A 12,978-nucleotide genomic window follows, 5' to 3' on the forward strand; every position below is an offset into this window, starting at 1 on the left:
ATATTTGCATGCAAATTAAAAACATAAAAAATATCAATTGTATATATGAAATTTTTCATGTAAAACACCCATTACATTAAAGTATTACAAGCAATACAAACTGCATGGATTTTCAGTCTACTGCATTACCTGGACAATAACGATATCAATACAATTATCAATATCGTTCAGTTATTACACAAAATGTTGAATAAATAAGTAAATCAAGAAAACACGTTTGATAAACTATGTACACAATAATTCAATGTTTATAAATTTCATTTTAATATACTCTGTATTCGTTATATACGAATGTTTGTTATTTCAATAGATATCTTGACAATCGTAACACTTAAATTTTAAGATATACTGCAGTCAATTTTATTTTAAATTTTGATAAACGTTTTCGTTTTTTTTTTCAACTATCTGGATTTTGTCATTTACTTAAGTTAGAATTTTCAATAAAAATAGCGACTGCTCACGGGTACGAGCAGACAGTGTAGATGAACATGCTTTGGAACATTGTATTGATTTAGAAGATGATTTTAAAGCAGTTTGGAAAAATGACGGACAGATATTGATAGTTAAAGATCTTTTATAATTGTATTATAAGTATATTTCACACGAAATTTTAGCATATTTGAACATCACGAAAACCATATTTCATTCATACGTCAGCAACATACAGCTAATCAATACAGGCAGGCATTTACTGCGGTATGATATTTGGGTGTACAGAATAATATCAGTACATTAAAGGAACTCCACCAAGGTTAAAAAAAGCATTAAAATATATAACTTTAAAAATCCTTGCATAAATCAAATGAAACATTTAAAAATGAAAAAATAGATTTTGCAGAGATTGATGATGAAATATACTCAGAATTTAATTGAATATCGACTTTTGTGTTATTTTCAGTGAGAAGTGTTTTTGCACAATACAAGGATTATTCTGGGAAAACTGGGTAAGGGAATTGTGTAAAAATTTTCACACAGGTTATTGGTCCAAACTGATGTAGAATGGTACACAAATATCAGAAAAATATCTCAACACCCGACATACAAAAAAACTATGAGGAGACTCTTTGAACAAATACTTCGTTTACTATCAAAATTTATAATTATAAATGTATAAAAATCATCTGAAATAAACATAACAAAACAACATTATGTATAATCAAAATTGTGCAAAGTACCATATTTTTTTTTCCAAGCTTTGTAAGTGTGTAAGTTTTATATTTTATTAAGATTTTTTATCTTATTAAAGTCAGCTCATAAATATCACTACACATTCTACATGGACAATATGTAGATCTGAACTTTCGTCACATTGGTGCCTATATTACAATAAAGTTATAGGTATGCAATTTAATTTTTAAACATGGTCAAGTACAACTTCACGGGAAAAGTGAAGTTCAGTTACGCATTAAATTTGACCCGATATGTCAAAATGTCATTTCTTCACAGTGACAGTTAAAATTTTTGACCAGATACAATGAAAGAGACGTGATCTGGACCTTATACAGGTTCTTTTGGGTTTAATTAGACCGGATTACATCCGACATGCTTAAAATTTAGGGTCTCATACAAAACCACTTACATATATTTAAGTGTCACTCACGGTGATAAATATTATAACTAACTTTTATTGAAAGTGAACATAAGCAACAACAATGACACCCCACCACTCTCCAAACAAAAACAGACAGAAAAAAAAACGAACAAAAAACACACAGCCACTAAGACATTAATACTTTCTTGTTTCAAAAAAAAATGTTCTCTTCTGTACAAAACATTCAGATAAGTGTCTTTAAAATTGAATATAATTAAAAAAGTCAATGATTAGTAGTTCCATAAAGCATTCCACATTCTTGTATGGACCCACTGACTTTGTCTTTCTTTTTCTTTTTCTTCAATTAACCTTTTAGCTTCTTTTTCAGCATCTTCTATAGCTTTTAATCTAGCTATTTCCTTTTCTTTTTTCATCTCTTCCATTCTTTCTTCTTGTTCTCGTTTCATTCTTTCAACTTCTCTTTGCGCTGCTTCTTTTTCAAATTTTTCTTGTAGCAATGCTTCGTATCTCTGCCTTTCAATCTGTAACTGATCAAGACGGTCTTTTTCAAGTTTGTTGTAATGACTCTCTATTTGTTTTCTCTGTTGTTCTAGTGCTTCCTGTTTCGCCTTTTCATGCTCATTTAATAATGTATCTATACTTTGCTGGTTTCGTCTTTGCTCGTCTGAAAGTAATCACTTGAACTCATGTATATCATTGTTTAATGCTAGTTAAAATTAAAGAAAATATTTTAAAAGAAAGAGGTATAGTTGATATATCTGCTATATTTTTGCAGAACTTGTAAACAGATCGGAAAACATCTCTACATTTTTGTCCATATAATAGTTGTGGTATTAAAATGATGAAATCTGTGGTATATTGTATCCCACGCCATGAAATTTTTAAACATTTTAATTTATCACATGTAATACAAATTCTACGGAATATCTAAACCAAATTTAACCAACTGGTAAATGTGTTGTTTGGCATCATAGTTTGAAAGACCCTGTTGACATGAAAAACAATAATTTTCATGTATGTTTATTACAACAAAGGTATATACAGTGGGCCTAAATCCGTTAAGAAAGGTGCATTCGAAGGTCATACAATGCTTCTTTGTAGTAAAGCTTATTTTTCTTCTTAATCATAAACTAATTCAAATTGTAAAATAAATGAACCAAAATGAAAAACGTTTAAACACAACAATACTATTTTCAATTTATTTCAAAGTTTATTTTTTAACTATCTTTGTATGTTTTTCTGTTTAAAGAGTCCCAGCTAATTTATGTAAGAAATTCAAATGTAATGATTTTAGGCTTTTAAACCTCAGTAGAGTCCCTTTAACACATCGATAACATGAAACTAACAGGAAATAAAGTATCTTATGATTAAAAAAATTAAATGGACAATCTTAATATTTTAAGAATCGAAAACTTTTGTTTTGTGTATAAACTAGTAGAAAATGTTATAGGTAAACATTGTATTTCCAATCACATTTTGGTGTGAGAATATATTACATGTACTTATTCTTCTTCAATTATTTTTTTTCATTCAGCCTTAATCATTCTTTAATTCAACAAGTTTATCAAGGGACTTAAAATCTATCTTAAGTCCCAGGTTTATCTCATAAATGGGCGATTTTCAATTTCATTCAGAAAATAATGTGTAGAGTGTCAATTTTATTCTTCTTTTCAATAACTCTTCTACTGGCATACTATTTAGATGAACACCGTGAAGCATCGGATGCATGTTTTCTGCAAATTTCATTGTTATCAAAAACTAGAAGGTAAATTACTAAAATCGTAACACGCAGTGTTTGTGATCATGTAAAACTTGCATACGGTAACGTTGGTTCACCGCAACCTTTTCATATTTGTATTTTTTTTTAGGAAAAAGCTCAAACCATGTTCACCGCAGATACCCCTATCATCTGCGTAAAGTTGATAACTCTAGCAGCACCAACATTTCAAAATCATTCCCTCCTTGAACCAAGAGATTTTCGCGTAAATTATTATGTTCTATTTTACATTCGTTAGTTCTTCGGGGATTTCCTAAACACTTTAAAAGTTGTTCCATATTTTACTTATAACATAAACGATTTGATTAAGAACTACAGATAACTAAATTATCCCCCTTAAACTTAAAATTTTACTTTAGCCTACGTTTTATTTCACCTCACCAATATGTCATTTAAGCTATAGAAAGCAAAAAACTAGAAAACGGCTTAGAACAAACACTTAACATTTAATCAAAAGTCTCTGCAAGAGGAAATTGCCTATCAAAAAAATGATTTTTGATAAATTTTCTTCGTCAAGAATATATAAACCTTTTACATTTTAAAAGTAAGAAACCCCTAATTGGCACTATAAGGAACTGTAAAATTGATAGCATAGGACAATTATATGCCTTATCAAAACACCTGTCTGCAAAATTTAAACAAAGTTTACAGTACGGTTTATGAGTTATGGACAATTTTCTGAACTAAAACTTTGCTATTAGAAGGGCTCTTGGAGACTAAATTATCTATAATATCATCATCATGAAAAATAAATGTGTTCCTATGTTTATCATTGTTAAGAAACAAATCATAGCATTCAGTTAAAAACTCACTCGAGCAAAATGATTGTTTCTAAACAATGTGTTTGAAATATGTATAAAAATGTTACTCTATCCCACCCACTTTAAACACTTATTTGACCATTTTCCTATTTAAAATGCCTCATTAAAAATATCCCTAAAATGTACCACAATGAGTTGTTTTTAAAGTTTGCCTAAATTTTCTTAAAGTATATTGGTTGTTCTTGCAAAATATCAAATACTTTATCGTGTACTTTTTTTATTTTATGAGACTTTGAAAATATTAAGTACCACATTTGCCATATAGTTTGGCATTATTTACCCAATAAATACCTACAATAATTATATCATTAAAATCAAACACTTTTATCTTTCCAAAAGGGATCTGAGAGATACATAAAATGTAAAAGAACAAAATGAAATAACATTGCTCCTTCTGGGGCAATTAACAGTAATTCTAGCCTACTTAAATACTCTTCAAAGCAGAACTAATACATTAAGGGGATCTTACCTTTACACAAGATAGAATCGTATCAATCTGTCTGAAATCACAGTATATAAAACTAGTAACATTTAAATACCTTCTTTTTCTTTCAGTGACAATTCATCGTCAGCTTGAACTATTTTGGCTTCAGTTTCCTTCATTTCTTTAACAAATCCATGCCATGTCCACATGATCTGTTAAAGTAATTGTATATCATTTAACTATATGTTGCAAACCCCGTTGTAAATCTGTTATACACTTGCGTTATTTAAAACAATATAGCTTTATTTGACAGGCGATAACTAGTAAAATATTTGAAAACACGATTCCGTAAATGTAATACATGGGCTAATCATTGGTATATTATTCTAAGCCAAGTAGGTTGAAATGCGTTTTCTATGATAAGTATATATAGATAAATTAACCAATAGAACACAACTTTTTAAATCAAAGGAAAACTGGTTAAACTAGGCCACGCTTCGCACGCTTTTTGTGACTTGTCTATTATGTATCATTTCCGTCCTTTGATAAATGTTCATTCATGAGGGAAAATAAACTCAATCATATGTAAAAGTAAGTGAATGTTACAAAAATGGACCGTGATGAATTCATACGTTTCCTGCAAAGAATTATTGGTATCAAGTTGTTTAGATTTGATTTCTTGTTGTTTTTTGTTATAGGTAATGGTTTGTGACAAATATTTTATCTTTAAGTTATATCACGCCCGGCAATTTAAATGTATTTTCCTATAAATATTACGGTATTTTCATATTTTGATTTAAACAGATTTTATGTGTTAAACTTTGTTACGAAATAAGAAATATAAAAATAATGAAAATGAAAATTTTACCTTTTAAACTTTGGGCAACAAGTCGAACATAATTTCTTAACTTTATGCCTTCAAGTTTCTTCCATTAAGATTTTGAATGTTTTTCCAGAGGAAAGAACGAACAAGTTTGATCAAAGGGATATGATTTTGATAAACTTGATGGTTTTATTTGAGATAGCTAAACACACCGGGTAGTATGGTTTCGGAGAATTTATATTTTTATGAGTGCACCATTATTATTTCCTAGTTTTTGTGACTCAGGCGTACTGCAGAACGTATCATTTGAACAAATATTGTGTGCTTCAGTTTCGAATTAAATTTGGTTGCAATGTTAAGAAGTAAAACATAAACAATTGAAGACAACGATAGACGACAGACAGTATATGACCCTAAAAGCTCACAACGAACAAAGCGTGCTCAGGTTAACATAAAGCATACTATTACACATAAAGGGGTGATGTACGTAAGTTTCTAGTAAAAATAGGTAAATCAAACGGCAAAAATAGCGTTTTATCTTAAAGAAATAACACTTGAACATCTGTTAGGAATATATCTTTTACTTAATATCCCGCCAGACATGACAATAATACAACTAGTGGTATCACAATATGTAGTATATACCCCCACAAACAGGCGTTATTTCTAAAACAACAGCTATCCCAAAACCTGAATTTATCTTAATTTCGTTTGATCAAATGCACAAGCATCACAAAAACCTTTATAATTGGAGATATTTCAAAAGGTCTAGGTCATATTTGAAAAAAACTCAATTTGAAAAATCGGTCCTTGATGGTTTTGTTATCAATTTTGAAGTGTAAACCAAAAACATCAATTGATAGCAAAATTGTGGGAAGTTCCAAAGGGACAAAGAGACTTTACATATAAGTTTTAAATCATACTCAAAGTAACAACATGTCAATGGTCCAATTATAAATCATATATGTGCATAAAACATTTTTTTAAAAGAAATTAAATAAATGTACATATTTGTAATTGATGGTCAAGGACAAATAAAAGTCCATGTTATACTTGTGTGAAATAACATTAAGGCTTTGTCCAAAGAATTGTTGTGTCCAAATATGACTTAAATACATCCATTTTTACGAAGATTTCTCCATTTTAATGATAATTCAAAGTGTTTGTTCTGTTTGGTTAAAATGTTTATCAAATCAGTCTGTTAAATTTACAACTATGTCATGGAGTTGCTCAACCAATGTACTGCTAACTGAATGTCGCCGAACAGGGACTAAAACCTGAATTGATCATTTAATTTGATCATATATTCAATTGCTATCAATTCAATGTTTCCGGTGGATTAATTTTATTTGAAATTTAAAGATTTATTGTGCTGATAAGTCTGATATTTCCTTTTCAATATTAACGTAGCTTCGATTTGCCTTTTCTTGACGGTTGGTAAAAAATGTCCTCGTTTTTTAATTGTTTATCTGATTTAATTGTGTTTACTAGAAACAGCTGTGCACACGCTAGTTGACCAAAACAGGTTCCAAGTAATCTATATTAATTGAAATGATATGATATGAAAATTATACTTGACTTATTTACCTCGTGTTCCTTGAAATCCCGGAGATTACTTTCGAAATCTTCCTTTAACCTGGCAATGTCACGTTGATATTCTCGATACCCGCCTGGTTTTTCATATTCCTGATCTTCTTTAAGGTTCTTTGCAAATGCTTCTTTCAATTTCTGGTCGCATAATTCAAGAACCTTTTGATTATTTGATTCTCTTATCTTATTCCAAATGTTGTCCATTCTCATCTGAAAGAAACAATATGTTTGATAGATATGTTAAAATATCTTAATATCAATGATGGATTTAATACGTTTTGGCACGATGCGTTAATATTTCTAATAAAAGTATCCATTATACATTAATATATTAAGTCTGAATATTGTAAGTATCTGACCTGAGCTCTATATTCACAATCTTTTTTCTTATCATGAACAACATTCTTCCGAAGATAGTTAAGCGCTTTTTGCTGTGCTTCTGTGTAAAATTTCCCCAAAACTTCTGAAGTTAGGGGAAGCCTGACCCCTTCTATTTGATTTTCGAAAATTTCAATAGCCTCTTTTTCAATTTTAGGATTTTCCATTTTTGCTACGGCTTCAAATGCATCATCAACATCTGGAACAGCGCCATGTTTGATTGATGTTACGTAATGGTCTACTAATGTTACAAACACTGAAATGCATAATAATTTAACATATAATATCTTAGCATAAATTGTATTTAAAATTAAACCATATTTGTGGTATAAAGGGCTAGGTTCACGAAGTACTGAAAATTGCCCTATCATAGAAACTCTTCAAACTTTGTAATATGATTGTCCGGGGAAGGCTTAAAAGTAAAACATACAAATTTAGGTTTTCAAAACTATATTTTTGTTTCCATGGCAACGCAAAACAGAATACTTAAAATTATCTTTTTTCTCCATTTAGGTACATTTCTGATTGAAAGATTCACATTTGTTTCATTTATTTGTAAAACTTGCATTAAAGTTTGTAAAATCAAATATTTTGTTAGTTTCTTACAATGAAATTCAATTATAATCTCCATAGCAACCATTCTAAAAATAATTAGCTAAATGGTATCATATACTGAAAACTTCAGTATATTTAGCATTAAAATGTCAACATACAAAATCTATATCAATATAAATAGTCATGTACTGAAATTATAGCAACGCTAAACAACATTCTTAAAATCGTTTTTTCTATATTTAATTGCATGTATATTTCTCATTTAATGACTAACATTTGCTCCATATACTTGTCAATCTTGCCTTTACGTTTTAGATAAGAATATTTTGTTAGTGTCTCACATTGAAATTCAATTATAATCTCCATAGCAACCATTCTTAACATGCTTAACTAAATTGCATCAAATACTGAAAATTTCTTTTTTTGCAGTGTACAAAAAAAGCTACATGTATATTAAAATAAATAATTATGTTTTGAATTGAAATTCAATTATAATCACCATAGCAACTTTTCTTAACATGCTTAACTAAATTGTATCATTAATTGAAAATGTCAGTTTTTGCAGTGTACAAAAAAACTACATGTATATTAAAATAAATAATTATGTTTTGAATTGAAATTCAATCATAATCTCTCTAGCAACCACTATTATCAATCTTAGCTTAAGAACAGTTAAGATTGTGTACAGAAACACTATGTGTATATCAACATAAATAATTATGTTTTCAATTGAAATTCAATTATAATCTATATAGCAACAATTATAAATATTCTTAGCTAAATGGTATCATATATTGAAAACTGTTACAACAGTTTATGTAGTGTACAGAAACACTACATGTATATTAACATAAATAATTATGTTTTGAATTGAAATTCAATTATAATCTCTCTAGCAACAACTATTAACAATCTTAGCTTAACAACAGTTTATGTAGTGTACACAAAAACTACATGTATATTAGCATCAATAATTATGTTTTGAATTGAAATTCAATCATAATCTCTCTAGCAACAACTATTAACAATCTTAGCTTAACAACAGTTTAGGTAGTGTACAGAAACTACATGTATATTAGCATCAATAATTATGTTTTGAATTGAAATTCAATCATAATCTCTCTAGCAACCACTATTAACAATCTTAGCTTAACAACAGTTTATGTAGTGTACAAAAAACTACATGTATATTAACATCAATAATTATGTTTTGAATTGAAATTCAATCATAATCTCCATAGCAACCATTCTAAAAGTTTTAGATAATAAGTTTCATATAGATAAATCTGCTTTGAATATACAAAATTTAAAAAAGGATAAATACATAATTCCCTTTATAGTTACTTGTACAATAAATATAATTGCCATGTTGTAAATGATCATCACATATTCCTTTTAACAGCTTTATTTGCTTCATCATTCTTGATTAATATGTTTGAAACTACTAAACAGGAATTTTCTGGGTACCATACAATGTTACTATATGGCATTATCACTTAAACTAGAACTCCGCGAGTCGGATGTGTCGGCCTTGAACAATATAGTTTAGGAGAAATGCCACGACAAAAATAAAGTAAAAAATTAACAAAGGGCAATAACTCAAAAAATAAGAAGTGCAGAGTACCGGTCCTTGTGCACTGCACTTAGAGTTATTATAAGAAGCTACATACCAAGTTTGAAGTCAATCAAACTTATAATGACTGACTTATGCTCCGGACAAGCTTTAGGGGACGCCGACAACGACACCGACGACAACGACGCCGCCGATAAAAGTAACCCCTATATGTTGCCTTTTCAAGGCGACACAAAAAGAGGAAGTCTGCACATCTATGATTACATGAATCAGTCTTTAAATGAAATATGCAGATCACAAAAATGATTCATAAAATGGCAACAAAAATAACATGTTCATTTATGAGTAATTAAGTAACAGTGCCTTTTATCTTCATTACCTTTCACTTGCCAGGACTTAATTAAATGAAACAATCATTGATTACATCACGTCTACAAATGTTATGTATATAAATGATAAGTCTGACAATATTACTGATATGCATTCCTTTACTTATTATTCCTCTATAATTACTGTCTTCAGAGTCGGATGAATCTATTGGCTGCGGCATCTCGGCAGCATCATCAAGGTATTGAGTCCAGTCTTGGACTCCGTACCTGTCAGACTGCTGCCTAGATGTGCCTAGATACCAAATCACCGCCAGCCACATGTGAACATGTTCCAAACTGTCCGTGCACCACGCTTGCACTGGCAGTACCAAAGCCCTTGACAATTTTGGTCTGAATCATACTGAATCCAAACAAAATAAGACTTGGAAGATACATGACGACTTTGAAGTTTACTCTCAACAAGTCTTCTTGATTCTTATACACCCAAAATATCACAATCTCCATCAATGGTACTCTTGTCATATGATTGGCAAAGCTTTCATTTGGTAGGTACCAAGAGTCAAAAGACTAAGAGTAAAATCATCTATACGAGGGGAAATTTAATTTCTTGCACTTGCTTGCCATTTTGAAATATTTTCGCTTATTATAGTTCATTTTCTTGAACATACCGATTGTAAATGGTAACATTCTGGATTTTATCTCTCATTCTCTCTCTGCTAACAAGTGTGTCATCCATCAAAATCTTTGGTGGCATTTCGAGGTGAAAGGTATTTGTTACATGTGGCACAAATTATGCGGACATAATCACCAATGAACGGACTTGATTGGTAGGCCAATACATGGTCAAGATACTTCCAATCTCTTTATTCCAGCATTTGATGCTTCAACTACCCATCTGACCTGAAAAACAAAATAAATATATCAATTATTAGAAACACATATGTGATAAAAAATTGAAAATCGATTAAATTGGTGTATTAGTTTTAAAGAAAGTTGGATATCATAAAAAAGAGCCAACGCCAGAGTGGGGGCAACGCTCGACTTTTTTACTTTTCTAATGGCAAACAAAACAGTTAAACAATCTAAAAAAAAAAAAAGGGTTTTTCCATTTTTTTTTAAAATGTCTTGTCTAGTCACATTGTTATTTTTGTTCAAGTATTAAATAGTGTCGATAAATAATCTAAAGATAAATAATTAAAGAAAATATAAGCAAAATTCAATGATCAGAACTTTGACAGTTAAAGGGGACTCCACTGAGGTCTTAAAAAGCCTAAAAACATTAACATTAGAATTTTTTACATAAATAAACTGGGGCGCTTTAAACTGAAATATTATTCTAAGATAGTTAAGGAAATATACTTTAAAATAATCAAAAATCGTAGTATTTATCCTTTTTTGTCTAATTTGGAGTGCAAAGCGTTTAAACGCTTCTCATTTTGGGTCATTTTTTTACAATTTGAATCATTATTATGGAAAAACTAAGTGTGCGACTCATCTGAAAGTTTTGCACACAAAGATTCGGTCTACACCTACATCAAATGGTACATTTATCTGGAAAAAATATTTTCAGTCCCATCATGTCAAAAAGCCTCAGTGGAGTCCCTTTAAGTTCATTTAGAAAATAATGTGGTAAAAATGATAAATCATATATACCTTTGTTACGAACCGACTGTGGTTAGCGTCCATGGTTGTTAATTGTTTGGCACCCTTCGGCATGAACTTTGGCATTTGTGCTTTTATTCCAGTCTCCTCAAGCCACTTGCAGGGAGTCACGGAAATCCACGGTCAACAACAAATATATCATTTTGGCTGAGCCCCAATTTTGATTTCCTCTATGTTATTTCCTTACTGCATGGTTTTAAGATTCCTGAATCACTATTTTTAGAATCTGCAAGATAATGGTCCTAATACAGAAATAAAGTATCAGTAGTGCCTGACTATTACCATAGGTTTAATCAAGTGGGCGCCCTTTATGTACACTATAAGAACGTCTTTTGGAATTTGAAGTTTGTATTTTTCTAATATATATATGTATGTTCCGTCTAATACAATTTATAGCTTTGGCTGGCATTTTCTGCAAGTAGTGGACCTTGATAGGGAACGAGTATGGCTTTTTATAATTTTCTTCTTTGATATGTGCTGGAAGCCCAAGATATTTTAGGAACAAGCCAGAAACAAGCACTTTTTCTGATTGTATGTACTGCTCTTCTTATGCTTGATTTTAGATACATTCAAAAAGTGTTTGAAGAATTTTGTTTTTGACAATCCAGACTTAGAGTTAAACAGAAATATACCCAGTGTAGTAATGTTGGCTTCTAAAACTTGCGTATTTTCTAACATGTTCTTTTCAGTAATAGAGCATAAATCTAAGAACTTGTTTCTTTGTTCCAAAACCTGTAAGATTGCCACAAATCTTCATTGAAAATGTATCCAATATTGTCAAATGACATTCTATTAGACGCATGAATTAAGTATACCACTGTCTGACATTATTTATAACTTCACAATTGTAGCCGGTTTATAAAAACAGACTCTAATGTTTTACGTTATCTTAAAACATTTGTTGGAAACCATTACGATTATTATCAGGTGAGCAGGGCAACACCTACTGTCAGCTGTTATAAGATCATTATGCTCACAAGTGTTTCTGTTCTAAGTTTGATGCGAACAACAATTAATTTAGATTCCTACTTTCTTACAAATAAAAACAGTATGAAAAACTTTTTTGAAATTGTTTTAAGCTCAAAGAACGATGGTGGACTTGGCAATTGTTGAATATCATTCTTTTCTGCTGTGACAGGAAACAGGAACATGCAGATATTATGGGTCTTTGGTTATGCTGAGAAGGATATGCCGGTCGCCGGCTACAATTTTCCACATATGTAGGTCAGATTTTTGAAGTTTAAGCATGAACGTTTTCTGAGATACCGAGATAAGATATGGATCACAGGCATCCTTTGATGTATCTTTAGTCTTTTCCCACACAAAACGCATGGAGTTGGGAGCCATCCTAGAATAGAATATAAACATTATAGAATTAAATTAAAAATTCAGATTCAATTGATACATCTAGTTTAATGAAAGAGATCTATGTTTAAAATTTCTCCATTATCAATTAAAAGATAAGTTAAAAATAATTGATTGCAATTGTTACAA

General features: G+C 30.2%; 1 protein-coding gene across 1 annotated transcript in view; it reads right to left on the reverse strand.

The window, feature by feature from the left end:
* Window positions 1-907: 907 nt before the first annotated feature.
* The window catches only part of LOC132732724 (guanylate-binding protein 1-like), a 75,178-nt gene continuing 63,107 nt past the window's right edge, over window positions 908-12,978 (reverse strand). Inside the window, exons 12-15 of the mRNA XM_060719206.1 lie at window positions 7,347-7,621; window positions 6,985-7,197; window positions 4,690-4,786; window positions 908-2,216 (exon numbers count right to left, since the gene is read on the reverse strand). Of these exons, the coding sequence (XP_060575189.1) occupies window positions 1,822-2,216; window positions 4,690-4,786; window positions 6,985-7,197; window positions 7,347-7,621 (980 nt within the window). The 3' untranslated portion in view covers window positions 908-1,821. The remainder of the gene's footprint in view (window positions 2,217-4,689; window positions 4,787-6,984; window positions 7,198-7,346; window positions 7,622-12,978) is intronic.

Source organism: Ruditapes philippinarum, unplaced genomic scaffold (assembly GCF_026571515.1).
Source record: "Ruditapes philippinarum isolate M1 unplaced genomic scaffold, ASM2657151v2 ctg1110_1_1_1_1, whole genome shotgun sequence".
Lineage (NCBI taxonomy): Eukaryota > Metazoa > Mollusca > Bivalvia > Venerida > Veneridae > Ruditapes > Ruditapes philippinarum.